The sequence below is a fragment of the Eschrichtius robustus genome, chromosome 10, assembly GCF_028021215.1.
Source record: "Eschrichtius robustus isolate mEscRob2 chromosome 10, mEscRob2.pri, whole genome shotgun sequence".
NCBI lineage: Eukaryota > Metazoa > Chordata > Mammalia > Artiodactyla > Eschrichtiidae > Eschrichtius > Eschrichtius robustus.
Genome location: NC_090833.1, coordinates 31,691,484 through 31,717,750, shown reverse-complemented (window position 1 = coordinate 31,717,750; position 26,267 = coordinate 31,691,484). Strand labels below are relative to the sequence as shown.

The 26,267-nt window shown below is 37.9% G+C and overlaps 1 protein-coding gene across 1 annotated transcript in view; it reads left to right on the top strand.

Annotated features, from left to right (window-relative positions):
- The window catches only part of TMEFF1 (transmembrane protein with EGF like and two follistatin like domains 1), a 92,900-nt gene that overhangs the window by 47,839 nt on the left and 18,794 nt on the right, over nt 1–26,267 (top strand). The window contains exons 5-7 of the mRNA XM_068553035.1: nt 686–782; nt 15,520–15,668; nt 17,929–17,994. Coding sequence (XP_068409136.1) covers nt 686–782; nt 15,520–15,668; nt 17,929–17,994 — 312 coding nt within the window. The remainder of the gene's footprint in view (nt 1–685; nt 783–15,519; nt 15,669–17,928; nt 17,995–26,267) is intronic.

The window sequence follows — 26,267 nt, the reverse complement described above, 5'->3', positions numbered from 1 at the left end:
GCGGTTATCAGGGTAGGATCCACTCTAGTTAAGACCCAGAAGTGTAGGGTTCCCTAAATGTGGGATATGAGCTGAGTTGGGGGCTGGTGGTATGCACTGTTTTTTTGTGCTGGGTCATGGGAGACGCGTACCCTTCTGTATTCTGGGTGTTGTTGGCTGTGCTAGGTGGTAAAGTAGAAAAGGGCCAGTCCTTTGTAAATAGACCCCTTTCCTTTTTAAAATTTGGAGATAATTTTTAAGGCAGGTGTGAAACTGATGTGAGGAAAAGGTAGTGGTTAGACTCTGCTTTGTTTAATCACTTATTTGCTAACCAGGATTGCACAGGCTATTTCGATAGGGTAATCACTGGACTAAATTTATTGCTCATGTTTTTTTTTCCTCTCTCTTATTTAATGTTATGGTAATTCTTTTAAAGAATCAACAAAATCTAGCATACTGTTCCACTGTACATAGGTTAAGGGATTATTTTTGTAGCCCCAATACTTTTTTTTTTTCCACAGAATATGTTGTACTCTGTATTGTCAACATTTTTGGACTCAAGCATTGATAGATTTTTGGAACTGATTTTTTTCAAGAGCTTGGGTGCATTTTCCCCAGAAATAGGATAATGGCTGCTGAAAACATGAAGCATATCTGGACAGGATCCCAACTTTTGGTTGAAAATTTAATTTTTCTTTTTAAACAGAAGAGGAAGGGTCAGGGGCAGAAGTTCACAGAAAACACTCCAAGTGTGGACCTTGCAAGTATAAAGCTGAGTGTGATGAAGATGCAGAAAATGTTGGGTGAGTTGACTGAGGGAAGGGGATAAACTTACTTGGAGGTTAATTATCAGCATTATTATATTATAGAAAGGTATCATCTAATTTGCTTCTGTGTATTTTGTGCGTGCCTTCTATGTTTTTTTTGTTTAATGCTCGTCTATTGGCTTTTAAATTGATGTAATACCATAGCTATTTAAGTGTTTTAGAATGGAAATCCATTTATAATTTTTTTCATTTTACCGCTGCCTTTTTTTCACTGATAGTTTTACATTTTTTTTAAAAAATTTATTTATTTATGGCTGTGTTGGGTCTTCGTTTCTGTGCGAGGGCTTTCTCTAGTTGCGACAAGTGGGGGCCACTCTTCATCTCGGTGCGCGGGCCTCTCACTGTCGCGGCCTCTCTTGTTGCGGAGCACAGGCTCCAGACGCGCAGGCTCAGTAATTGTGGCTCGCGGGCCTAGTTGCTGCGCGGCATGTGGGATCTTCCCAGACCAGGGCTCGAACCCGTGTTCCCTGCATTGGCAGACAGATTCTCAACCACTGCGCCACCAGAGAAGCCCAGTTTTACATATTTTATACCAAGTGCTAATTTTATTCATCAGAATTGCTCTTATTTGGAATTATCTTACTATTATATTTTTAACTAGTATCAATGATAAACAGTTTTTCTTTTCCTTAACTTGCATTTTTATACACAAACTTTTCATGTATTTCAGTGCATTAAGAAAAATTCAAAACATTCAAAATTTTAGAGATAGTAAGTAAATATTACATAATAAGTAAAAATTATTTCTGGAAATCTCAGCTGCACTGATTGACATTTTGTTTTATTTTCTCACTCATGTTCAGCCTTCACTAAGGTGGGTTTTGTAGCTGGACAGCATTGTTTGTCCAATTTCCTGTGCACTCCCTGTGAGAAGGGTGTTGTTTGGTGGAGTAGTAACAATATAGACCTCATCAACACAGTCATGTTTGTTTCTTCCTTTCATCAGGTTCCTGTTTGTTTATTCCCAGTCTCAACCTTCTTTCATTTCTCTGTGGTGCTTGCTTTTTGCATAGGTGATTCTAGAAGCTTTAATGCTGTCTTTAGGACCTTTTGTAGCACAAATGGATCTTCTTCACTTCCTCAATTTTCCCTTAGTGCGTATTTTACAACACTTATTTTATAGAGATTTGCACTTTCTTTCTTACTCATATGTATTTTCACTGTGAATTTCCAGACTCGTGTTTTATTCAGCCCTTAAATGCCTATTTGAGCCTTTTACTGATCAATGGTAGTATGGTTTAATTAGCATTTATGCCTGGAATGAGTTTTACAAATCAGGATAACCACATTTTCAGTATTTTGGTACAGAATCACCTATTTGTCTGGCACTTGGTAAAATTAAATGTCTGATAATTTACTTGATAGATGTTTGAAAGTAGGTGAGAATTGGCAAAAGACACGGTCAATAAAAAGTGAATTCAGCAAACCCTGAGTTTGCTCTGTTTCTGCATATTGGTCACTTGGATTGACATGTCCATCTGTTTCAATCAGAGTGGATTGATTTGTAAGAACATGTTTTCCAAAGTAGATTTTGGCCTGTAGAACATGAGAGAAATGATAGCAATGTGGACTTGCAGAGAGAACAGGTAATAGGTATTATGTTCTCTTCTTCTCTCTTTGTACTAATGACATGCATGATGAAACACCAGCATTTGTGTGTGTGTGTGTGTGTGTATTTTTGTAGCTATTTAGTTCTTTTCAGTATTTTTCCTCAGGACTGTTCTATAATAGTGTTCAGATTCAGAATAGCTGTCAGTGATTGATTGGCTTGGTCTGTTGATCTGTTGTTATTCCTTTGACAGTACCTCTCTTCAGTCCTATTTTTTACATTTCTCTGCTTTCATTTTTCATCCCTTAACTGAAAGAGATAGAGATCTTTTGCTGGGAAGTAGAATGGATTCTGTGTAGTTTCAGAGGTGGCCCGAAGTATGACATCTGTATGATAAAATACACATCTTTCTATGTACCCCTTCTCTTGATGGAATATGTAGCCTATGCCCAATCAGAGCAACTCTGTTGTATATACTAAATTCATTTTGTGTGTGTCTATTTGAGAACTTGTAACTGCTGTTCTTGCAGGTACAGGCTCTAAGCATAAGAAAGTGGGCATAGACCAGGGAAGGGCTTACCGATAGTAAGGAGCATGCAGGCTGAGGAGCTTCCTAAGGAGCACATGGATAGATTGGGACAGGCAGCCAAGACCAGGCCAGGAAATTGATGCAATAATAGGAGAACATTAAGGAAGTAAACTGTACCTTTACCTAGAAAATAAGTACATACATACATAGTAATAATAGATATTAAGTAAAACAAAATTCTATAAAATGATACTTAACCTTTACTAAAAATAATGTACTCTAATATTTTCCATACTGATTATGACCTACAGTTTAAAAAAATTGCTCTGTAATGTAACTATAATAGATATTTTATTTCATATTACATTTTTAGGTATGGGTATTCATTTTTCATTTAAAAAAATATTTTATCTTTTCTCATTTTGAAATGTCTTTCCTATCAAAAGAAATGCTATATATAACCTATCTGGTTTCCAAAGGGCAGCTAATCTTTTTTTTTCCTTTTGTAGTTGGTTAATTTATTATTATTTTTTAAAATTTCTTTTTTTATTGAAGTATGGTTGATGTACAATGTTGTGTTAGTTTCAGGTGTACGGCAAAGTGATTCAGTTATACGTATATATATCTATCCTATTTCAGATGCTAAAATCTTTCTCTTGATTTAAAACTTTTTCTTTTTTTCTTGCTAATAGTAGGAAAGAAAACTGGCTATTTGGGGGAGGGGATAAATGGTACCATGTAAGTTAATTTTCTGCTATTAAGAGAAGTATAGTTTTTTATTTAGCCATTTAAATAGAAATTGATTTAAATATATTGTCTTAGAGTATACAAAACATATTCTAACATATTCTTAGAGTCATATATTGTATAGTTTGTTACATTTTTCAAATGCTGTTATATAGATTATTTTTTCAGCTCTTTATGGCAGTCTGTCCAGTGGGTAGGGCAAGGAAGTATTATCCTGATTTTACTGGGGGAGCTGAGCTCAGAAGTAGCTGAATGGCTTGTGATCAAGCAGCAGAACCAGAACACAGGTCTCATGACAAGAGATTTATCCATTCTGTTGTGCACACATGTGTGTAATACGATGATCTTCTCAGAGGCCACTGCTGTTTTTAGTGGTAGCTGTTTCACGCCTACTAAAGGCTCCATTCTGCTTTGTGTTTTGGGTTCTACATTGTTTTATAAAAATGATTTTTCTTCTCCCATGTCAGGCTCTTCGCTGTTGCATCTGGGTGCTGTCAGTATGCCTTGTCAGTGATTCTGACTGTAGATGACTCCAACTTATTAATTGCCTCTCTGCTTCCCTGAAATAGGAAACAGTATGCTTGTAGAAACTATATCAAATGTAGGAATAAATTCTAAATGTAAAATCAGATTAAATAGGTTCTTAGTGAAGTGTATGAACTTCAGATATTGCATGAATTTTGTCTCTCTTGTCTGCTCAGTGGCTATTTTATTTATAATTTAAATTATTTTTGCTTGTGAGAGGCTTTTTTCCTATTTCTTCCTGAAGCACACTGTGTCTCTCTAATGGCATCATGGGACTTTGCATGGGTTTGTGATGGCTATCTTCACTGATGCTTACCTTTTGAATTTATACCTAGAGCAAGGTAGTTGAGGTTCCAAGAAATTTGACTCCCACATGGGTGAGGTTTCAGTATTCCACTGCGACCGTTGTGACATACAGTGGCTAGACTTTCTGCTTAGTCTTAAAACTTGGAAACAATACCTGCTTTACAGAAAATTGTATTTCTTAAACTACATAATTGTAGCAACCACACCCCCTCTTTATCTAAACTTTATTTCTAACCTGTCCAAGGCTGAGGTTATTGCTGCAAGATAGCCCTCAGCTGTTTGTCTGGACGGTGGGGCCAGGTAATCATAGAACTGCTTCAGCCAGGTAGACCTTTTATATACCTGACCTAAATCCCTGACATGAACGATTTGAATAGTCTGTAAAATCATCTGGCATAATGTCAATACAGGCGAGTTATAAAAAACCTCCAATTATTCCTTTGAACTTTGTCTGCCATGTGCTTTATGGAAATTGTCCCTGCTCTTCTGCCTCTTGGATGTCAGTCATTTTGGAGATGCTGTTTCCCTTTTCCCCTGAGTGATGTAAGCTCTCAGAGTTGCTCAGAGAAAGAATCATGTAGGTGTGCAGTATGACAGACAACGTTGAGAAGCAGTTAATTCACCTGTTGGACATCTTTGTCATTTATGGTACCATTTTCTGTTTGGACACAGTTGCTGGCCGCTATCACAGTCTGATGAATCTCTCCCTCAGAATGTGGAATGAAATTTTTTTGTTGTTGTTTAAACAGAGAGAGTAATGCTATACATCTGTCGTCTCCATTAATGTCCTCCTTTCTGGAAGTTGCATATACTTTTAAAAAAAAGAACAACCAAAGGAGTACTTTTCTACCATTATCTACTCTTCGCTTCTGATTTCCTCCTAATCAGAGATGACAATAATTTTCATCATTTAACATTGCCTGACTCTGGATATTTGGAATCTAGACTTTCAAAACTATTTAGGTTTAATAAATTTCTACCAAGGCCCCTTAGATTATAATGGAAAAATAATTGTATGTTGTCCATTATGCTCTGATAACAGGAAATAAACACTATTAAACATTATTTTATACCAAGTATAACCCAGATGTTAATAATGACAGGCTCATTTGTCCAGAAATGCAGAACACAGTATCCCCATGGCCTCCTGCAGTTTGCTGAATGCTCTGTTACTCTTTGGTGATTTGCCACTGTTATTCTGTCTGCCTGAAGTCCCACCCCTGTATACCTACTTGTTTAATTCCTACTGTTCCTTCCAGCTTGGCTGAAGTATGACTTCAGCACCTCTTCCTAGCAGCCTCCCTTGCTGTTTCTGCAGTCCCTATGAGTTAGGTGACTAACTCTGTGTTCCTCCCTTGGTCTTGAGAAAAACAACCTCCACATAGCACTTACACTGTTGGGATCACTAACAGATTGTGGGCTCCCTGAGTACAGGGACTTTGTCTTGCTGGTTTCTGTGTTGGATGAACTTGCCATAAGGTTGGGTATCTTAGGGTCCCTCTATAGGTCTTGTTGAACTCGTGGCAGTTCACACAGGGCTTTCCTGTTCACTTAGAGCCGCACAAAGGGTCGTTGTGATGGTTTAACATGTGTGAAAAGCACTAGTAGTATTGTGAGGAATTTGTAGCAGGTGAACTTGTTGCAGGCTTCATTAGGTGTTTCTGGAATCTAAATAACTTCACATGAATTAGTTTAAGCCAGTGTTTTCCTAACTGCTAAATAAAACTTACCATATGGAGAAGGAATGACACTTTCTATGTACAGTAAGGAGAAAGGAAGAGACAGGATAGATATTTTTCAATAATCATACCTTTCAGATGTACATAGTATTTGATGATTTCAAAGGGCTTTTTACAAAAGCTTATTTGATTCTGTCACCAGTGTTTGAGGTATTATCGCTATTATTAAAGACTCAGAGTTGTGATTTGCCAAAATCCTAGAGCTAAATCAGAGAAGTCATTGAATTTATTCATGTATGTATGTATGCATTCATGCCTGAAATTCATAGTGTTAGAAATTCAAAAGCTTTAAAAGGCTATACAGTAAAAGGTCTGTTTCCCACCCCACCCCTGATCCTCAGCCACCCAATTGTCTTCACTAGAGGCAGTCACTGTGACCTGTTTCTTAATCTCCCAGAGGTATTTTTTGCAGGTACAAGCAGGTATGTACACGTATTCTCTTTCTTTCCTTTTTTTAAACTAATGGCAGCGCACTATACATACTGCTCTACTCTTTATTTAAAACTTTTTCTGTAAAATGTACATTTTGCATACAGATGTGTTTAAAACATACACATGCAATTTAGAGAATACTACACCTATGTACGTAACACCTCGGGTACAAAATAGAATATTGCCAAATTCACAGTACCGAGTGTTGACTTAGCCGGCACTGTTAGATGAAGGCTTACGGAAAAAGACACATTGAACAGTCTCTGTGTCAGAGTCTGACTTTTGGCTTCCTGGTTTACAAGATTCCCTTCTGGGGAAGTGGGTGGGCAAGACCCTGAGTGAGTTATGGGGAATGTCATAGGGCTCATAGTTGAGACATCTGGCAGGATTCTCATGTCACCAGGTATGGATGATTGGCAGAAATGTGGTCAGAGAGTGGACTGCTCTGTGTTTTCTACCTCCAGCTCTCAGGAGTACGTCAGTTAAATGAGAGTGCTCGTTTGGTTCAGGTAGTTGACATGAAGGGGACAGCAGGAACTTCATCAAGGCAAGTACAATTAAGAATCTGAGCCAGGCTTACCTGGGCATTCTGTCCTCTGGCTAAAAAGAGGGCAGTAGGCATCTTGGTAATGACATCTAGCAATATGACTGTCCACAGAGTGAAACTATCAATATTTCAGTGTGGGGACCTCCCTGGTGGCGCAGTGGTTAAGAATCCGCCTGCCAATGCAGAGGACACGGGTTCGATCTCTGGTCCGGGAAGATCCCACATGCCATGGAGCAACTAAGCCCGTGCGCCACAACTACTGAACCTGCACTCTAGTGCCCGCGTGCTGCAACTACTGAGCCCCCGTGCCGCAGCTACTGAAGCCCGCGTGCCTAGAGCCCCGTGCTCTGCAACAAGAGAAGCCACCGCAATGAGAAGCCCACGAACTGCAATGAAGAGTAACCCCCACTCGCCGCAACTAGAGAAAGCCCGTGCGCAGCAGTGAAGACCCAACACAGCCAAAAATTTAAAAAAAAAAAAAAGAAAAACTTCAGAGTGGACTGGTTGCCCTCTTAATATAGCTGTCATCTTGGAATCTTCCTTCAATGTTGTGTCTTTTCCAACAACAATCAGTTCTCCAGCTCTCCTTCACCAACTGGGTGTCCTACAGTTCATTTCTTTTATGCACTTCTTGGAGTCAGCACAGACCCCACAGGGTAAGGGCTTAGACCCACAAATTGCCCCTGCTTTAGACACCAGCTGCAAATGAGGTTCCTTGCACTCCTGCCCAGGATACTACGAATCTGGAGGTTCCTAAGACCTCCCTTAAGGTTTTGTAATTTGCTAAAATGACTTAGAATTAAGGAAAGAGCTGAGTCATCTCATTAGCATACAAAAGACTCTTTTGTCAAAGTTCCAAGGGTTTTAGGAGCTCTGCCAGGAACAGGGGACAAAGACCAAACTTATTTTTTGTTATACCACAAGCATCCTAGAAATTCCTTTACCTCTCTCCTACATAAGATACTCTGTTTCTTGCATTTTTTACCTTTAACTTTTTTGTTTTACTCTCCCATTTTAGTATATCTTTCAGTAGCTTCTTGAGAAAGGGTACAAGGTGAGACCTTATATTTAAGGTGTTTTTATCCTACACCTAATACTTGACTTATAACTTGGTGAGTGCATAATTCTAGGTGGCAGATAATTTCCCCTCAGAATTGTGAAAGCATTGCTCTGTTGGCTTCTAGCTTCCAGTTGAAGTCTGAAGCCACTCTGATTCACGGTCCTTTGTATATGATTTGTTTTCTCTCTCTCGAAGCATGTAGAATCTCCTTTTGGTCCTCAGTATAATGAAATTTCACAGTTCCTAGAATCTTACTGACTTCTGATTTGAGAAATTTTCTTCAGTTAGTTCTTTGATGACTTCCTTTCCTCTCTTTTCTATTTCTGGTACTTCTGTCATTTGGATGCTGGACATTCTGGACTAGTCTTTTAATTTTCTTTTCTCTCCTATTTTCTATTTAGAAAAATTTTTGCTGTTTTTTTGAATTTGTCATTTCTCCTGTACTTTTTAATTTCTTAGAGCTCATTTTTGTTCTCATGGTGCTTTTTCATAGCATCCTATTTTTGTTTTATGATTGCAGTATCTTTTTGTGGCTTGCATTATTGGTATTCTATCTGCTATAAGGATGAGGTTTTCTTTTATTCATTTTTATTCAGTGAGTTTTAATCTGTTACTTTAACTTGTTTTGGGGGTTATATGGCCTTATAAAATGAATTAGTAAGTGTTCTTTCTATTCTCTGGATGATTTTGTGTAAGAACAGAAATGTCTATTTATTGAATGACTGGAATGAATGTGTTCATGGACTCTTTTTAAAAAAACACCTGGATCTGATGCTGTTTTTGAGGGACATTTTTTAAACTGATTTCTTTAATGATTTCAGTACCATTCAGCTTCTATTTCTTTTTTGGTCAAATTTAATAGTTAATATTTTTTAAAGGTTATTCATTTCACCGAAGTTTTCAAATTTGCTGGCATAAAGTTGTTTACAATAAACTTTTACTATCTTTTAAACCATAATCTGTAGTCTTTTTAAGTCCAGATACTGTTTTTTCTCTCATCCTGCTTTGTTGATTTGAAAGTCTTTTCAAAGGACCAACTTTTGGCTTTATTGATCTTCTCTGTTGTAACTTTGTTTTCTATTTCTGTTTAGATGTATCTATAAATCTATATCCATATCCATGTCATCTTTTTTTGTTTTCACTGGATTTATTCCATTGCTCTTTTTCTAATTTCTTAAATGGATGCTTAGTGATTTAACTTTTGGCTGTTCATTTAATATTTGAGATAAAACTTGAAAAAGGTGAGGGATCAAACTGAGTGGATGTTTGAGGGAAAAGTGTTCCGGGAAAAGGGGAAGCCCTGAGGCAGGAGTGTTCCTGATGTGTTTGAGAGAAAAGTAAGACCAATTTAGTGAAGAGATTTTTCATGATATAAATGTGGAAAATAACTACTTATCTCCTTTCATCTGTCACTTTCCCTGCTGAGATGTCTGTTTTATGTGACAGCTGTGATGAGTGGGGAGAACACCATCTCAGTCAGTCATTAGATTTGTGATCTAAGGGTTTTTAACGTCTTTCATATTCAGCTTCCCTGTTCATAATTTGTTGTCGTGATTAAAGAGGCAAATGTGACTATCCCTGCACAGTAGGTACAGAGTAAGTGGTTGTTAAATGTTTGGAATTTGACATGTTTGCTGAAGCGATTTCTTTCCATTTTAGTGCACACTCCTGTGCTTGAGCATCCTGCCCTCTGCTGCCGTTGCCAGTGTGCAAACACCGGGAACCGCTGTAATCAGTAGTGTCAGCGGCCTCTAGGGTCTAATACTGTCCTCCCCTCCTCACTGTTTCACTGAGCTGGACGTTCCTTGAGATGGTGGTTTCATTTTCTTTCGTCACGTGCTATTGAAAACATTAGCAATGGTTGTTCTCACAGCTCTTGGTCTTACATGGACCTTTTCTACACGTGATCAAGGAGGTTCCTGTTGAGCTGCAGTGCCCTCTTCTGAGTCACTCGTTTCTCCTTACTAGATTGGTTCAGGATCTTGCCTTTGTTGCTCAGCCTTTTCTCATCCCTGAAACTGTTCTGTAATACTTTCTTCCATTGGTCACCATTTATTCCTTAAACTTAGAGTTGGCAAAAATTTTCTATAAAGGACCAGATGGTAAGTATTTTACGGTTTGGGGGCCACATATGGTCTCTGTCACATATTCTCCATCCCCACCCCTTTAAAAATGTAAAAGCCATTTTTGACTTGTTCGTAAATATTCTTATGAATTTAAAGTTTTTTTTATGGTGCCTTAATTTTTAAATTGTGAAACAGAGCATATATTGAAAAGTTTATGAAAAACTTACACATTTAGTTTAATGTGCAAAAATGAAACAAATTGTGACTCCTGCCTTCCAAGCCAAGAAATATAGGGTATTGTCAATACTTTAGAGCTGCCCCCAGCCCTGTTACCCTCCCCAACTGCATCTTTCTTTGATCCACCCACTCTACTGCATTTTGTGGAAATCATTCCTTTGCTTTCCTTATGGTTTTATCACATGATAACCCTCCTAATAATATATTACTTGGCTTTTGTTTGATTTTGAGTTTTGTATAAGTGGAATCATACTATGTGTACCTTCTTTTGCTCAGCATTATGTTTTTAAGATTTATTCATGTTAATGCTCATAGTTGCTTAGCTGAATTCAGTTGCTTAAGATTTCCACATCCTTTTATAGTCCATTTTAATGTTGATGGACATTTGGATTGTTTCCAGTCTTCTGTTCTCATGAATAATGTTCTGTGAACATTCTTATGCATGTCTTCTGGTGCACATGTGTAAGAGATTTTCAAGAGCCTTACTCAGTAGTGGAATTATTGGGCATGTGCACGTCTAGCTTTTCCTGGTAATGCCTGTTTTGCAAAGTGGTTGTACCAGTAAGTTCTCCCTTCAGCAGAGGATAAGAATTCCCTTTGCTCCTCATCCTTGTCAACACTTGGTATTGTTCTCTTAATTTTTGCTGTTTAGTGAATGTGATGGTATCTCACTGTGGTTTAAATTTACATTTTTTTGATTATTGAACAGATTGAACACCTTTTTACATATATTGTTTTTATATGCTTCCAAGTTCTATGTCATTTTTTAAATTAATTTTTATATGTATTCTGGATACTGATTATTTGCTGGTTACATGGGCTGTAGCTTTTTTGTTTGTTTGCAGATTGTCATTTTTATTCTCTTTGTGAGCTGTTCTTTATTTCAAAGTTAAATTTGTTGTTCTCTTACATTTGATCTTCTAAGTCTTTTGTAGTTTTGCCTTTCACATTTAGGTCTTTAATTCACCAGGAATTAACGAAATCTTCAAACATGTAGAAGAGGAGAAAAAAATAAAGTGGACCCCTCTCCATATACCCGTCACTCAGTTTCAGTTAGTGTAGAAAATCCAATTTTGTTTTATCTCTTTTTCCCTCCACCTTTTTTGGGGGAAATATTTTAAAGAAAATCCCAACATTATGTCCTTTCATCTCTAGTTATTTCAGTTTTACTGATATTTTATCTGCTTGATATGTGAGTTACAGAGAGATGCATGTTAGAATCTACTGTGGTAGATTTGGCTGTTTCTCATTGTGATTTTATCAGTTTTTGCTTTATAGATTTTGAGGCTATTTAAAAATATTTAGAATTACCATATCTTCCTGGTGAATAAAATTTTTTATTATGAGGGGTCTTCTTTCTCATAAATCTTTTCTGCCCTGAAGCCTCTTATGTTTGACATATATATAGATATATAGCCATACTAGGTTTCTTCCATTCCAGGTATGATATATCTCTCACAGTTCTTTTATTTTGGTACAATACACATAATAAAATTAACCATCTTAACTATTTTTAAGTGTGCTGTCCAGTGGTATTAAATACATTCATAATGTTGTGCTATCATCACCACCATCCATCTCCAAAACTGTTTTAATCTTGTAAAACTGAAACTATATCTATTAAACAGTAACCCCACCATTCCCCCCTCCCCCCAGCCCCTGGCAACTACCCATATCATTACAGTTGAATATGTACCTTACAAGCAGCATATAGCTGGCTTTTGTATTTTTATCCAGCCTAACTATCTTTGTATTTTAACTAGAAAGTTTGGTTCAGTTAAATATATTATAGGGAATTCCCTGGTGGTCCAGTGGTTAGAACTTGGTGCTTTCACTGCCTTGGGCCCAGGTTCAATCACTGGTTGGGGAACTAAGATCCCACAAGCCCCATGGCATGGCCAAAATAAATAAATAAATAAAAGGTAAGAATTTAAAAAGATATATATATATATAACAAATACTGATGTACTTTGATTTTTAAAAAATCTTATTTTGTACTTTTGTCTTGCTTTCCCTTCTTTTCTCCTTTCTTGCATTCTTTTGGATTTTTTTTTCTCTATTAGTTTCAGTGTTATACATACTCCTTTTGGTGGTAACCTTAGCATTAACATGCTTATTCAACTTATCACAGTCTAAAATTCATCAATATCTTTGCTCTTCTTAAAATACTGTAATTTCAGTCCCTCCCAATTTGTATGCTATCATTATTAATATTTTAATTTACTGTTTTAAAAAAATTTAGCAGCACAGAGCATTGTCATTATTTTATATTGTCAGTATTTTGTTAATATTACCTATATATTTACACTTTTGTTCTTCATTTATGTTTGCATCTCAGATCTCACTTGTAGGATCATTTTTCTACTGCCTTTATAATTTCCCTTATTGACAGTTGGCAGGTGACAAACTCTCTAAATTTTTACTTCTTCCAAATTATTTTTATTTTACACTTAACCATGAAAGATAGTTCTTTTTACATAGAATTCTATTTTATCCCAGCACATTGCAGATATTATTTCACTGTCTTTTGGCTATAAATAAACAATTTGGCTTCAGTATTGCTTTTGAAGACACCTATCTCTCTTCTTGCTTCTTTGAAGGTAATCTTTCTCTTCTTTCTGGCTGCTTTTAAAATATTATTTTGTTGCTGTTGTTACAGAAATTCCACTGTGATATTTCACTGTCTGGATTCCTTTTTAATAATCCTGTTTAGAATTTATTAGGCTTCTTGGTTATTTAGATTAGTATCTTTCTTTAGTTTTAGAAAGTTTGAGAAATTGCTGAGAATATTGCCCCCACCTTATTCTTTTAACTCATCTGGAACTCCAGTCAGATTTTTATTAGCTCTTGTGACTCTGTCTTCCATGTCTCTTAATTTTTTCTTCATATATTCTGTCTCTTTGACTCTGCCATGGTCTGGGTAGTTTCCTCTGACCTGTCTTCCAGTTCACGGATTCACCTTTAGTTTATCTAATCTCCTGTTAAATCTGCCCATGAATTTTTTATTTCTAACAGTGCATTCTTTATTTATTAGAAGTTCTCTTTGCTTCTTTTTCATATCAGCTTGCTCTGCCCATGGTTTTTTTTTTTTTTTTTTTTTAATTTTTATTTATTTATTTATTTATGGCTGTGTTGGTCTTCATTTCTGCGCGAGGGCCTTCTCCAGTTGCGGCAAGTGGGGGCCACTCTTCATCGCAGTGCGCAGGCCTCTCACTATCGCGGCCTCTCCTGTCGCGGAGCACAGGCTCCAGACGCGCAGGCTCAGTAATTGTGGCTCACGGGCCCAGCTGCTCCGCGGCATGTGGGATCTCCCCAGACCAGGGCTCGAACCCGTGTCCCCTGCATTGGCAGGCCGACTCTCAACCACTGCACCACCAGGGAAGCCCCACATGGTGTTTTATTTCCTTGTCTCTTGTGGGTATGGGAGTGAGTGAGCACGTGTGTGATATACTTGTTTTTCTCAGAACTGTATCTTGGAAATGTTTGAGGTCTAGGATAATAAAGTTGTGTTTCTGCAGAGAGGATTGCATTTACTTTTGTCAGTTGTCTAGGGCCCCTTCCAGTCTTTGACTCTTAAAATAAATTCTGGACTTGAGGTTTTTCAGAACACCCAAGTAGTATTTTAAGTCGTAATTACTCATGTGAAGGCTGGTTTATAGTTTTGAATTCTTGGGGAGATGTTTTTTTTCCCCCTCTCTTCAATGCTGTGTAAACCACAGCAGTATATTTTTTTCCTTTAAAACAGTCCCCTTGGACTATGGCAACTCATTTATACTCTACCCTCATGCTTTTTTCTAGGGTCTTTAGACTCTCCACCTTAGGTAGGTCAGTATTCTTCATCTTCTGTTCTCAGAGGCCTGCAAAACCAAAAAATTGATAATTGAATTTACCTAGTTTGGTAAATGCCTTCAAGGTGAAAATCAGCTTTAGTAAACTTAACTGAGCTTTCTCTATTCCTGTCTTCATATAACTTTTGTCTTAAAATTCCTTGCTTTCTTGACAACTTACGGATGCATTTGAGGACGTTTTGAAATATTTTGTCCAGTATTTTTTGTTGTTTTCATTAGGAGGATTAGTACAGGTTCTGAGTTCACCATATTGCTGGAAGCAGGAGAGTCTCTGTGTTTTTTATTTTTATATTCCCAGTTAGATTTTACTGTCCTTGAGAGGAGTGACCATACCTTGGACTTTCTTGGCCTTCTCTATAATGCAGTCTCAGTGTTAAGTGGACACTCAGTTTTACAGGTGGATGTGCAGCTAGGAAACAATTTTGAGGGTCTTCTATTTTACATGTTTTATATCTATTATGGTTTTTAATCTTCCCAATTATTTGGTAAGGTTACATATATTATTACCTCTGTTTTACAGATCAGTAAACTAAGACTTAGAAGGAGAATATGGACACAAATCTGGTTATTAGTTGGGCTAGGATTTAGATTCATGACTTTTGACTTATAATTCTGTGTCCTTTCTGCTATACCATGTTGCTTTTTAACTAATGTCATTGACATTTGACATTTCTTGATTATTATCTCTAGATATGAAAATTTTAGAGAAACCACTGGATTAATAATATCTGGATGAAATTATCTCTAAATTCTCACCTGAAAGAAATTGTTAGCTGAGCGTTCACTTTGCTTAAACTTTTATCAGTGACTTAAAACAATGTATTGACTTCTGTTACAGAAAGCAGAAAAAGAGAATTGCTTACAAACTACTATGTATAAGATAAATAAGCTACAAGGTTGTATTGTACAGCACTGGGAATATAGCCAATATTGTGTAATAACTTTAAATGGAGAATAATCTCTAAAAATATTGAAGCACTGTGTTGTACACCTGAAACTAATGTAATACTGTAAATCAACTATACCTCAATAAAAAAGTTAAAAAAAAAAATTGCTCATTTTTGCTGTTACAGCATTGTGAAATATTTTTGTTGTAAAATATAGGTAATTTTTGTTTTTTTCCAACAGGTGTGTATGTAATATAGATTGCAGTGGATACAGTTTTAATCCTGTGTGTGCTTCTGATGGGAGTTCCTATAACAATCCCTGTTTTGTTCGAGAAGCATCTTGTATAAAACAAGAACAAATTGATATAAGGCATCTTGGTCATTGCACAGGTAAAATTCATTCTACTTATCTAGAGACCTGTCTTTAATATTGAATATCACATGTCTGCAGTCTTATTTGTACATTTTGGTAGTGTTCCAAATTTGGAAAATGAGAAATCTATTTTTTTAAAAAAATTATTTATTTAATTTATTTTTGGCTGTGTTGGGTCTTCGTTTCTGTGCGAGGGCTTTCTCTAGTTGCGGCAAGCGGGGGCCACTCTTCATTGCGGTGCGCAGGCCTCTCACTATCGCGGCCTCTCTTGTTGCGGAGCACAGGCTCCAGACGCGCGGGCTCAGTAGTTGTGGCTCACGGGCCTAGCTGCTCTGTGGCATGTGGGATCTTCCCAGACCAGGGCTCGAACCCGTGTCCCCTGCATTGGCAGGCAGATTCTCAACCACTGCGCCACCAGGGAAGCCCCGGAAAATGAAAAATCTTTGATGCTTTATTTTTTTATTACTATATATTTTAGAATTTCTTTGTTCTGTTACTAACTTAGCTTTTTTTTCCCATTTATTTTCATTATCTCAAGATACAAACATTGGTCTTGGTTTATTTATTTAGTTACTAAGCTGATCCTAACATGGACTTGTAGATATATTTATAGTTCTTAAAAGTTGTCTCAAATTTGTAATGATTTTAGTTGTTTAAGATTTAGCTTATTTTAATTATAGTAAAACTATAAGTATTACCATATTTTTTTTCTTTGGCCGTGCCGCGTGTCATGTGAGATCTTAGTTCCTGGACTAGGGATCAAACCCATGGCCCTTGCAGTGGGAGCACAGAGTCTTAACTACTGGCCCACCAGGAAAGTCCCAACCATATTTTTTTTCATCTTTTTTTCTAGAGAATAATAGTTTACTTTGTTTTCACATTTTCTCTGTAGCTTTTGCTCCTACATATTATACACTGTTAGAGATTTTGGCGTGAAGTTATAGAATGTAAGGAAAATTTATTACCTTCAGTTTAAAATTCTTTTTCTCTTCTTGCCATAATTTAGAAGCCATGATACCAACTAAGAATGAATTTTGGTTTCTTTTCCTACTAGAAATATCCAGTCACTAAAGGCACAGGTTTTCAACCTTTTTCCTCAGTAATACACCCATGGGCTGAAATAATATATCATTTCCTAGTAACAAACAAGGGCCCCACACATTCTCATGGCCTAGGATTGTGCATCTTTCCTGCTTACGAGGTCTAACCACCCTCCCTCTAAGCCCTGTCCCTTTTTTGGACTTATTAAAGGGATATGTTTTTATCTGAGCTAAGGGAAGCAAGTTGCAAGCCAAAGTTTGCTACTTTATACTGATAGCAAGCTATTTGTGAAATACTGAACAACTGATTGCAATATCTGTGGTCTAAGCTACCGAAGAATGCCCAAGAAGCTCATCATAGGGTTTCCACGTGGGGGTCAGGTGTACACATGGTACAGGAAACTGCTGATAGGGACCCCTTATAGGTGGAAGAAGTAGTATGGTTTGCTTTTCTTTCATGGGGTGGCATTTAGAGTGTAGGTAGGTTAAAGAGTAGCTTAGAGAGAGAATATCTTTTTTGAGGAACTGGTACATGATTGAATGGTACTGTCTGGAATTTCAAATTCAGAACAGTTGGTCGTTTGAGGATTTTGTTAATTGAAACTCATGCCGATTTAGAAGTGAGTTTGGAGTAGCTGGTCCTTAATTTTTGTCTTGGTTCCCATTTACACCTGAGTATTCCTTCCCTTTCCCCCCCGCTAGTACTGGGAAGCTGAAGCTTGTGCTTCTCAACAGGTGTTTATTGTTCATGTACAGTCTTCCTGTCCTACTACAATTAATCAGTCAGCGGTCATTTTTATAGTAAATTTTGTCTGGTAACACAGTTGAGGTTCCACGTTTATCTTAATCTGATATTTTTCCAGGGAAACTGGTGGGAGAAGGTAAATCTTGAGACCATTGTCCCTTGGAGAAAGGGCTAATCCTTTCTCTTCAGGGTATGTGTTATTTCAGTTAACACAGGGAAGACTTTTTTTTTTCAGGGAAGACTTTTTAAGGAGATGATATTTGAGCTGAAGTCTGAATGAAGTTAGACTGTTCATCACGCAGAGTGCATTTATATCTGGGATGCCTTGAGACGGAGATAGAAGTGGCACAATAGATCAAGAGAGTGTTAGAAAATGTGAGCAGGATAAGTGGAGAGAGTTGGGAAGGACCTGGAGCATTTGGAATATTTAGGAGTTTCATGATGTGACTTAAACATCATATGTATCTTAATTTGAAAACTCTTCTCTTACAGACACAGATGACACTAGTTTGTTGGGAAAGAAAGATGATGGACTACAATATCGACCAGATGTGAAAGGTACTGAATCACAATTTCCCAAATATTGGCCAACTACTGAAATATGGTCACTAGCTGTCCTTAGTAGTTCTATTTCCATTATAACGACCTTTCTAACTTTGCTCTCTGTAGCAATATACAGTTGAATATTAGTAATAATACTGAAATAGTTAAGGTACTTCTCAGTTTACAGAGCACTTTCACATATGATTTTTTTAAATTGAAATTTTTATTGAGATAATTATAGATTCACAAGCAGTTGTAAGAAATTATATGGAAAGTTCTCTCATATTTGCTTGTAAAATCCTCTTTACCTCTCTAGAATCTACTGTTAACGCTTACCCTCTGTGCATGGGTCTTTGAACCTTGTTCCCTCTGCCTGGACCTCTTCTTTGCCTAATATTCATCTTTCCAGTCTCACCTTAGAAGTCATTTCCTTTTGGGAACTGTCCCTTGACCCTTAAATCTAGATTAGGTGCCTCTCCTACATGCTCCCCTATCCAAGCCCTTAACCTGCTCTAAGTATAACCGTCTGTTCTACTCATCTGTGTCCCCCTCTAGGCTATGAGTTCTGTGAGGACAGGAGACTGTATCTATCATGTTCACTTTGGGATTCCTAACACTTAGCAGAATGTCTGGTACTTACATAGATGCTCCACACTTGTCAAAAGAATGGATGCAGCTCAAAGAAGCTGTAGGATTTATTTGTACAAAGTCTTATGTGTAGTAAAGGTCAGATTCTTAGGTCCTTCGACTGCAGGGCCAGTGCTCTTTCACTCCTCATTTTCATATTCATTATTTCATTTGATTCTTACAACTACTCTGAGGGGTGAGGACCAGTGGGAACATTGAGGCTCAGTGAGGTTATATCTAGTGAACCAAAGCAGGTCTCCATCTTGGGATCCTAGACCAAGGCTTCTGTATAATTGCTTTTCCACGTGTGCATCTTCTACGCATTTGTTTGGTTATACTAATGGACAAGTTTTTAAAGATATGTGATCTACCTTTTATGGCTAATTTCTAAAAAATATATAAAATGAGAATAACAGGCCCTATCTCATTGAGTGTCATAAAAGTAAAATGAGATAATGCGTGTCAAGTGCTTTGAATAGTATCTGACATACTCATAAGTGTGCAAGAAATGGTAGCTGTTATTATCTTTGAATAATTTGTTATTTCTGTCACTTGAATCAGTTATATCCCATGAGCCCCTGACATATCAGTTTCCTCTGTTGATAAAAAGTACTATATTTAAAAGAAGAAGTCTCTGTATTCTCATAGGAGACATAATAGATCAGTGCTAGTTTTATTCTTTATACTGATAGTACATGACCAGAATAAGAAGGCTCTTTTTCAGTAGGTAGAAGCTCCTACTTAAGGCAATTTGGGGAATTGTGTATACCCAAAATACTTGTCTGCCTTTGATAAAATTACAGGGATAATTTAGTGCCTAAGCCATTTTTGAGATACTGAACATTCTTTACACATAAGAATTTGTCTGTAATGCAAATGAAATTATCATAATCAGTAGATATAATTTACTAAGTGCCTACTTTATACTGGTTATTTTACCAGAAATTATTGGTGGATAGAAAGATATCTAATACATGACATCCATCTTTAAAGAGCTTGTGATACAATAAGAAATGAATATAACCTAATTCTAACAAAGTAGAAATGGGTTATTGTCATAAATGTAGTGCTGTTAAAAAGTGCAGTGAGAACTCAGAAAAGAAGAGATTACTATTTGGTGGGGGATGGTGAAGATTTGAGGAACTCATGGAAGAGGTGGAATTTGAGCTGAACCTTGAAGGATGGTTAGGATTTGAACAGAGGTCAAAAGGGTATTTAAGGAGGATGGAAGAGCATGAGTTAGAGGTATGGATGCAAAGAAACATTGTGATAGAGAATGTATTGGAGAATGATAAGGAATCCTTTTTTGGCTGGAGAGTAGGGGGCTTAAGAGGCAGAAGTGGAAGGCAAGACTGGAAAAGTAGCTTGGGGACAGATTGTGTACAGCCTTTTTTTTTTTTGGCTGAGTCCTAACCACTGGATTGCCAGGGAATTCCCATGTGTAAAGTCTTGAATGCTGTGTTATCCTAGGGCATTTAAACTTCATTTGTGGGCAGTGGCAGAATCATTATATATTTGAAAAAGGCAAGACAACAAAGTTAACCAGTTGAATGCATTATATCTGGCAGGAATTGTGCTTATTATATACTTTGGACTAGAGGCAGGGAGATCAGTTAAGTAAACTCAAAAGGAATAGATTCCTGCTTAGATATGGGGGATAAAGAGTTCAAGCTCAGATGACTTAGATGATGGATTCTATTTGTAGAAGTAAGAATGTTGGGAGGGGAAAGGTGTTTGGGGTAAGGTAAGGGAGGAGGTGATTAATTTTATTTTGGAGTTTGAGTTGCTTGTGGAACTCACCCAGGTGACTTTGCTTATTAGCATAAATTTGTGAGTCAGTCAAGGTGATAACCGAAGTCATGAGAACAAGTGAGAGAGATTATAGAGCTGTATTGTCTAGTAGGGTAGCCACTGGACACATGGCTATTTAAATTTAAATTTATTAAAATAAAATAAAATTAAACGTTTTGTTTCTCAGTTATACTAGCCATATTTCAAATGTTCAGTAGCCCTATGTGACCCGTGGCTACCGTATTGGACAGCACAGAAATAGAACATATCAAGAGTTGCAGAAAGTTCTGTTGGACAGCATTGTTATTTAGAAAGGAGAGGAGGCTAGGGACTTCCCTGATGGTCCAGTGGGTAAAACTCCACGCCTCCAATGCAGGGGGCCTGGGTTTGATCCCTGGTTAGGGAACTAGATCCTGCATGCATGCCGCAACTAAGAGTTTGCATGCCACAACTGAGAAGTCCGCATGCTGCAACTAAAGATCCCACATGCCACAACGAAGATCCCGCATGCTGCAACTAAGACCCCGAGCAGCCAAAAATAAAAATAAATAAATAAATAAATGTTTTAAAAAAAGAAAGAAGGAAAGAAAAAAGAAAGGAGAGGAGGCCAGGATGAAGCAGAAAGCGGATCCAGAGGGAAAAAATCAAGAATACAGTGGCACAGAAGTCAAACAGAAAGGTTGCCTAGTAGTTTAAAATGCTGCATGAAGGACTTAGATGACAAGCATCGAATTTGAAGACAAGGGGATCATTGGTAATCTTGGACCAAGGAGTTTCTATAGAGTTGTGAAGATGAAATCCAGATTGTAAGAGTTAACACATGTGCTAGTAGTAAGGAATAGAGGTCAGAGGTAACTCTATTTTGTATGTTTACCCCATTTGCTTTTGTTTTGCTTTTTTTGTTCTCACAAGCATTTATAGGAGCCCCTTAGTAAATATCCGTGTCCCCAGTACACAACCAAGACTAGGTAAGCAGGGTCTAGGAATGGAGGCTACAAAGTGAAAAGCAGGGGCACAGCATCAGCAAGAAAAATTGGAAGATAGTGCTCAGTAAGAACGTTGTAGGGCTTCCCTGGTGGCGCAGTGGTTAAGAATCCGCCTGCCAATTTAGCGGACACGGGTTCGAGCCCTGGTCTGGGAAGATCCCAGTGAGTTGAGGCCGTGACAGTGATAAGCCCGCGCACCGTGATGAAGAGTGGCCCCCGCTCGCCGCAACTGGAGAAAGCCCTCACACAGAAACAAAGACCCAACACAGCCAAAAATAAATAAATTTATTTAAAAAAAAAAAAAAGAAAAAAAGAACGTTGTAAAGCTGAGCTCTTGGAGAAGAGCGCTCCCAAAATGGAGCATTTGAATGTCCAGCATGGTGGCTGAATTAGTGCTTTTCTTGGGCTGTTGGAAAACCTGTGGTAAATATTGAAATTGCAGTGTTAGAAGCTTGGTTGCAGATGTTGAAGTCATAAAGGGATATGATGGCAGAGCATGAGGTGTGTGGGAGCTGGGTAGGTGACATTTTAAAAACTTGATTGTAGAAAATTTCAAACATGAACGAACAGGATAGTATGATGAACCCTCATGTACCCAACCACCATCAACGGTTAAGAGCATTCTGTCTTTCTTGTTTTGCCTATGTGTCTCTACCCAGTGGATTATCATTATTCTTATTTTACAGGTGTTTTTTTTTGAGGTGTAATTTACATACACTGAAATGCACAAATGTTAGCTATCAGTTTTGACAAATGGATATACCCCATCTGCACTACACCTTATCGTAGTCTATAACGTTTCCATCTACCCAGAAAGTTCCTTTGTGGCAAATGACATTTTAATGTGGCCATTTTTATCCAAAGACGTTTTCATACAGCCTAAAATCTAACCATATTAATACAGCTTGTTTGATATGCCCTTTTAAAAATGGCCTTGATAAATTTGCCTCATCAAAAGGTAAGCCTGAGAAGGTTGCTAAAATCACTGAAGGAAGGTGAGAGTGTGTGTTGTGGAGCGTGGTGGAGAGTCAACGAGGAGGATGGTTAGAAGGCTGCGTAGGTGGATGGTACAGACCCCTACGGGAGGGTGGTCGTTGGGAGATGAGAGTGGGATGCTGATTTGGAGGTGACAGGTGGTGAGCACAGCAGGGGAAGATGAAAGGAAGGGGGATGGAGGAGTAATGTGATTTTGGTATATCAGGGAGATGAAAGGAGTACTTCCTAAGCAAACAGCTGTGGAGATGGATGAGTTTATGTGCATTAGAAAAGGTGTTTCACTGGGCAGAGTAGAAAGACCAGGAAAGAAAGAGTTAGGGTTGATAAGGAAAAGAGTGGGATTTAGACATGAGAGAATAGGGGGTGTTGGAGGGTAGATAAGAGTTTCTACCTAGGTAAGTAATTCTCTGTTGGGGTCCGAGGAGACTTGGGTTAGGGAAGGATGTGTTAGTGATGAAGCTTGGGGTGCAGGGTGGTATAGGGGAAGCAAGAAAGAGTATATTGAATTTCTTAACTGTAGGGATTTGTGGAAATAATGAGCCCTAGAGTTACCTATGCAGTATTGATGATGTTGTTTCCGCCTCAGCAGCACCTTCTAGGTGCATGTCTTGGTTGTTAATAGCAACTCCTGATGCTTTATTTGAGTGGAGCATGGATGGACCAGGACAGATTGCCAGTGAAACATGGCTTTGCAGATAAGCCATCCGGAGCTGGGCTTTCTTACAATACTATCACTTAGAACCATACTCCCCTTTGTATTTGAAAACATTGCCGCTGGTGGCAGATTTGTTTCTGCATGCCTCTGTGGGTGGAAGGAGCCGATGGGTGACCAAGCACACTTTTTATAATTGTTCAGAGACTAACAGTTGCAGCTGTTGTTCATGGAGCCTGTCACCACTTGCCCAAAGGCATTGTTTGTGCTGGACTGTGCCCAGTTCTTGCTGTGTGAGGCTACATCTCTGCTGTGGTTTCTGAAACTGTGCTTTATTACATCTTTAATGCCTTTTAATCTTTCCTTTTTGAAGTTATCTGATTTACTTGGCCTAGAGAACAGGTGCTTGGACATAGCACTTTTGTCCATTCCTTACCCATCTCCCAGCGTAGCTTGGTGAAGTAATAGTGTGATGGTTAAGAGCTTGTGCTCTGAAGTCAGACTTGGTCTACACTTAAAGGCTGTGTGGCCTGATTTCTCTGAGCCTCAGTGATCACTTCTATAAAATGGGGGCAGTGATATCTACTACCTAGGATTACTTTAAGTATTAAATGCTGTGTCACTGAATTCCTTATCAATGTTATTATGGTGATTGTAAATATTTTTGTTTTCTAATTTCATTGTTAGTAGCCTGGCTGTGTTAAAAGTTCTTGCCATTGGTGAGTCTGCCTGTCTATAGCATGTTTCATGTGGTTCATGAGTGACAGGGTGTTCATGCACTCAACCATTCTTAATCAGCACCGCCCTACTGTGTGCCAGGTGCTTACGCATATTTAATCCTCATCACAGCCGTGTTACTGGCATTTTGCAGATGAAGAAGCTGAAACTGTGAGAGTTTGTGGCTCATGTAGAATGGCAGAGCAATGATCAGAATTCAGACTTTCTGACCCTAAGCCCTGGTGCTCTTTCTCTTGTATCACAACTGTTCCAGAATTCTGCACGTTAGAAAAGGTGTTTCACTGGGCAGAGTAGAAAGACCAGGAAAGAAAGAGTTAGGGTTGATAAGGAAAAGAGTGGGATTTAGACATGAGAGAATAGGGGGTGTTGGAGGGTAGGTAAGAGTTTCTACCTAGGTAAATAATTCTCTGTTGGGGTCCAGGGAGACTCGGGTTAGGGAAGGATGTGTTAGTGATGAAGCTTGGGGTGCAGGGTGGTATAGGGGAAGCAAGAAAGAATATATTGAATTTCTTAACTGTAGGGATTTGTGGAAATAATGCCTGCTTTCTCTAATTTTCTTCAGAATATTTAATCTGCCCTCAGCTATCACCTTGGCGAACACTTGTTCTCTAGCTTTAATCTTTCTCTAAGAACTAGTTTCATACGTTCAGCTGCCTAGTGGGTCTTTGCACTTACATTTTGTTTGAACTGCCATTGCCTGAACCTCCAGGAACTACCGTCTTGCCTGGAACATGATAGGTGCTTAATAAATACCTTTTGGAGGACTGGAGGTCTGAATTTGAGCTCAGTTTACTACATTCTCTCTCCTGTCGTTAGGCTCACATTAGAGTCATTTTTGCAATTTTTTTTATTGTGGTGAAATATATATAACAACTAGTACCATCTTAACCACTTTTAAGTGTATAGTTCAATGGCATTAAATAAATGTATGGTGTGGTGCCACCATCACCACCATCCATCTCTAGAAGTCTTTTCATCTTGTGAAACTGAAACTATATCCATTAAACAACAACTCTTCATTTCCCCCTCCCCTCAGCCCTTGTAACCACCATTCTGCTTTTTGTTTCTATGATTTTGACTATTCTGTGTACCTCACATAAGTAGAAATCATACAGTGTTTGTCTTTTTGTCACTGGCTTGTTTCAATTAACATAATGTCCTCAGGATTCATCCATGTTATAACATATGTCAGAATTTCCTTCCTTTTTAAGGCCGGAATAATGTTCCATTGTATGAATATACCACATTTTGTTTATCCACTCATCCATTGATGGACACTTGCATTGCTTCCTGTTCTAGCTATTGTGAATAATGCTACCATGAATATGGGTATATAGCTATCTCTTTGAGACCCTGCATTTAGTTCTTTTTGGTATATATCCAGAAGTGGAATTGTTAGATCATAAGGTACTTCTACTTTCAATTTTTCGAGGAAACACCATACTGTTTTCCCTAGTGGCTGTACTGCTATATATTTTCACCACCAGTGCCCAAGGGTTACAATTTCTCTACATCCTTGCCAATGCTTGTTATTTTCTGGTTTTGGGGGGGGGGGTAGTAGTCATCCTAATGGGTGTTAAGGTGCTATCTTACAGTTTTGACTTCCATTTCCCTAATGATTAGTGATGTTGAGCATCTTTTCGTATGTTTATTGACCAATTGTTTATCCTCTCTGAAGTAAAGTTGTTTTACACAATTCTGTATTAGGAGCATCTTCAATAAGGAGGACAGTTCTGTTGTACTAAGCACTTAAATGTTAGTGGGTTGGTTGTTTCAGACTATATAAAGGGTGGAACTGGGGGAGTTTGACCTTAAGAAAAAAAATTGGTAGGCAGTGGGTTAGGTGGTGAGCAGACATGGGGAAATCCACACAAAGTTAATGAGAGAGAGATTTCACTTAACATGAGGAAAATTTGATAGTATTGGAATTAACTGTATTATGTTGAGTTCCTTATCTCTGGAAGTATTTAAGTAGAAATGGGATCTCGAGGCTATAACTAAAGAAATTCCTTCATCAGACCAAATGGCCTCCAAGGACCCTTTCAGATCTGAGTTTCTGAGCTCATTTACTTTCCAAAGCATCTTCCAGCCATATCTATTTTTTTCTGTGTTTCTAATATCTATTCCTACTTCTGAGCTCAAGCTTTTCAGTGCCACAGTTTGGATTATGTAGTAACCTCCTAATTGGTCACCTGGTTTTACCTTTATCTTCCAATTAATTTTTAACAGCTTTTTGAGATATAATTTACATACTATTAAGTTCACCTGTTTAAAGACTGCAATTCAGTGTTTTTTTTAGTATATTTGCAGAGTTGTACTAGCATCACATCATAATCTAATTTTAGATCATTTTTCATCACCCTCAAAAGAAACCTCACACCCATTAGTCACTCCTCATTGCCTCCAAACCACCAGCCCTAGGTAACCACTCTCAGTTAACTTCTGTTGTAAAACGTGGCTTTCATTGTGTTGCTTTCCAGCTAGGAGGAGTTCAGGGT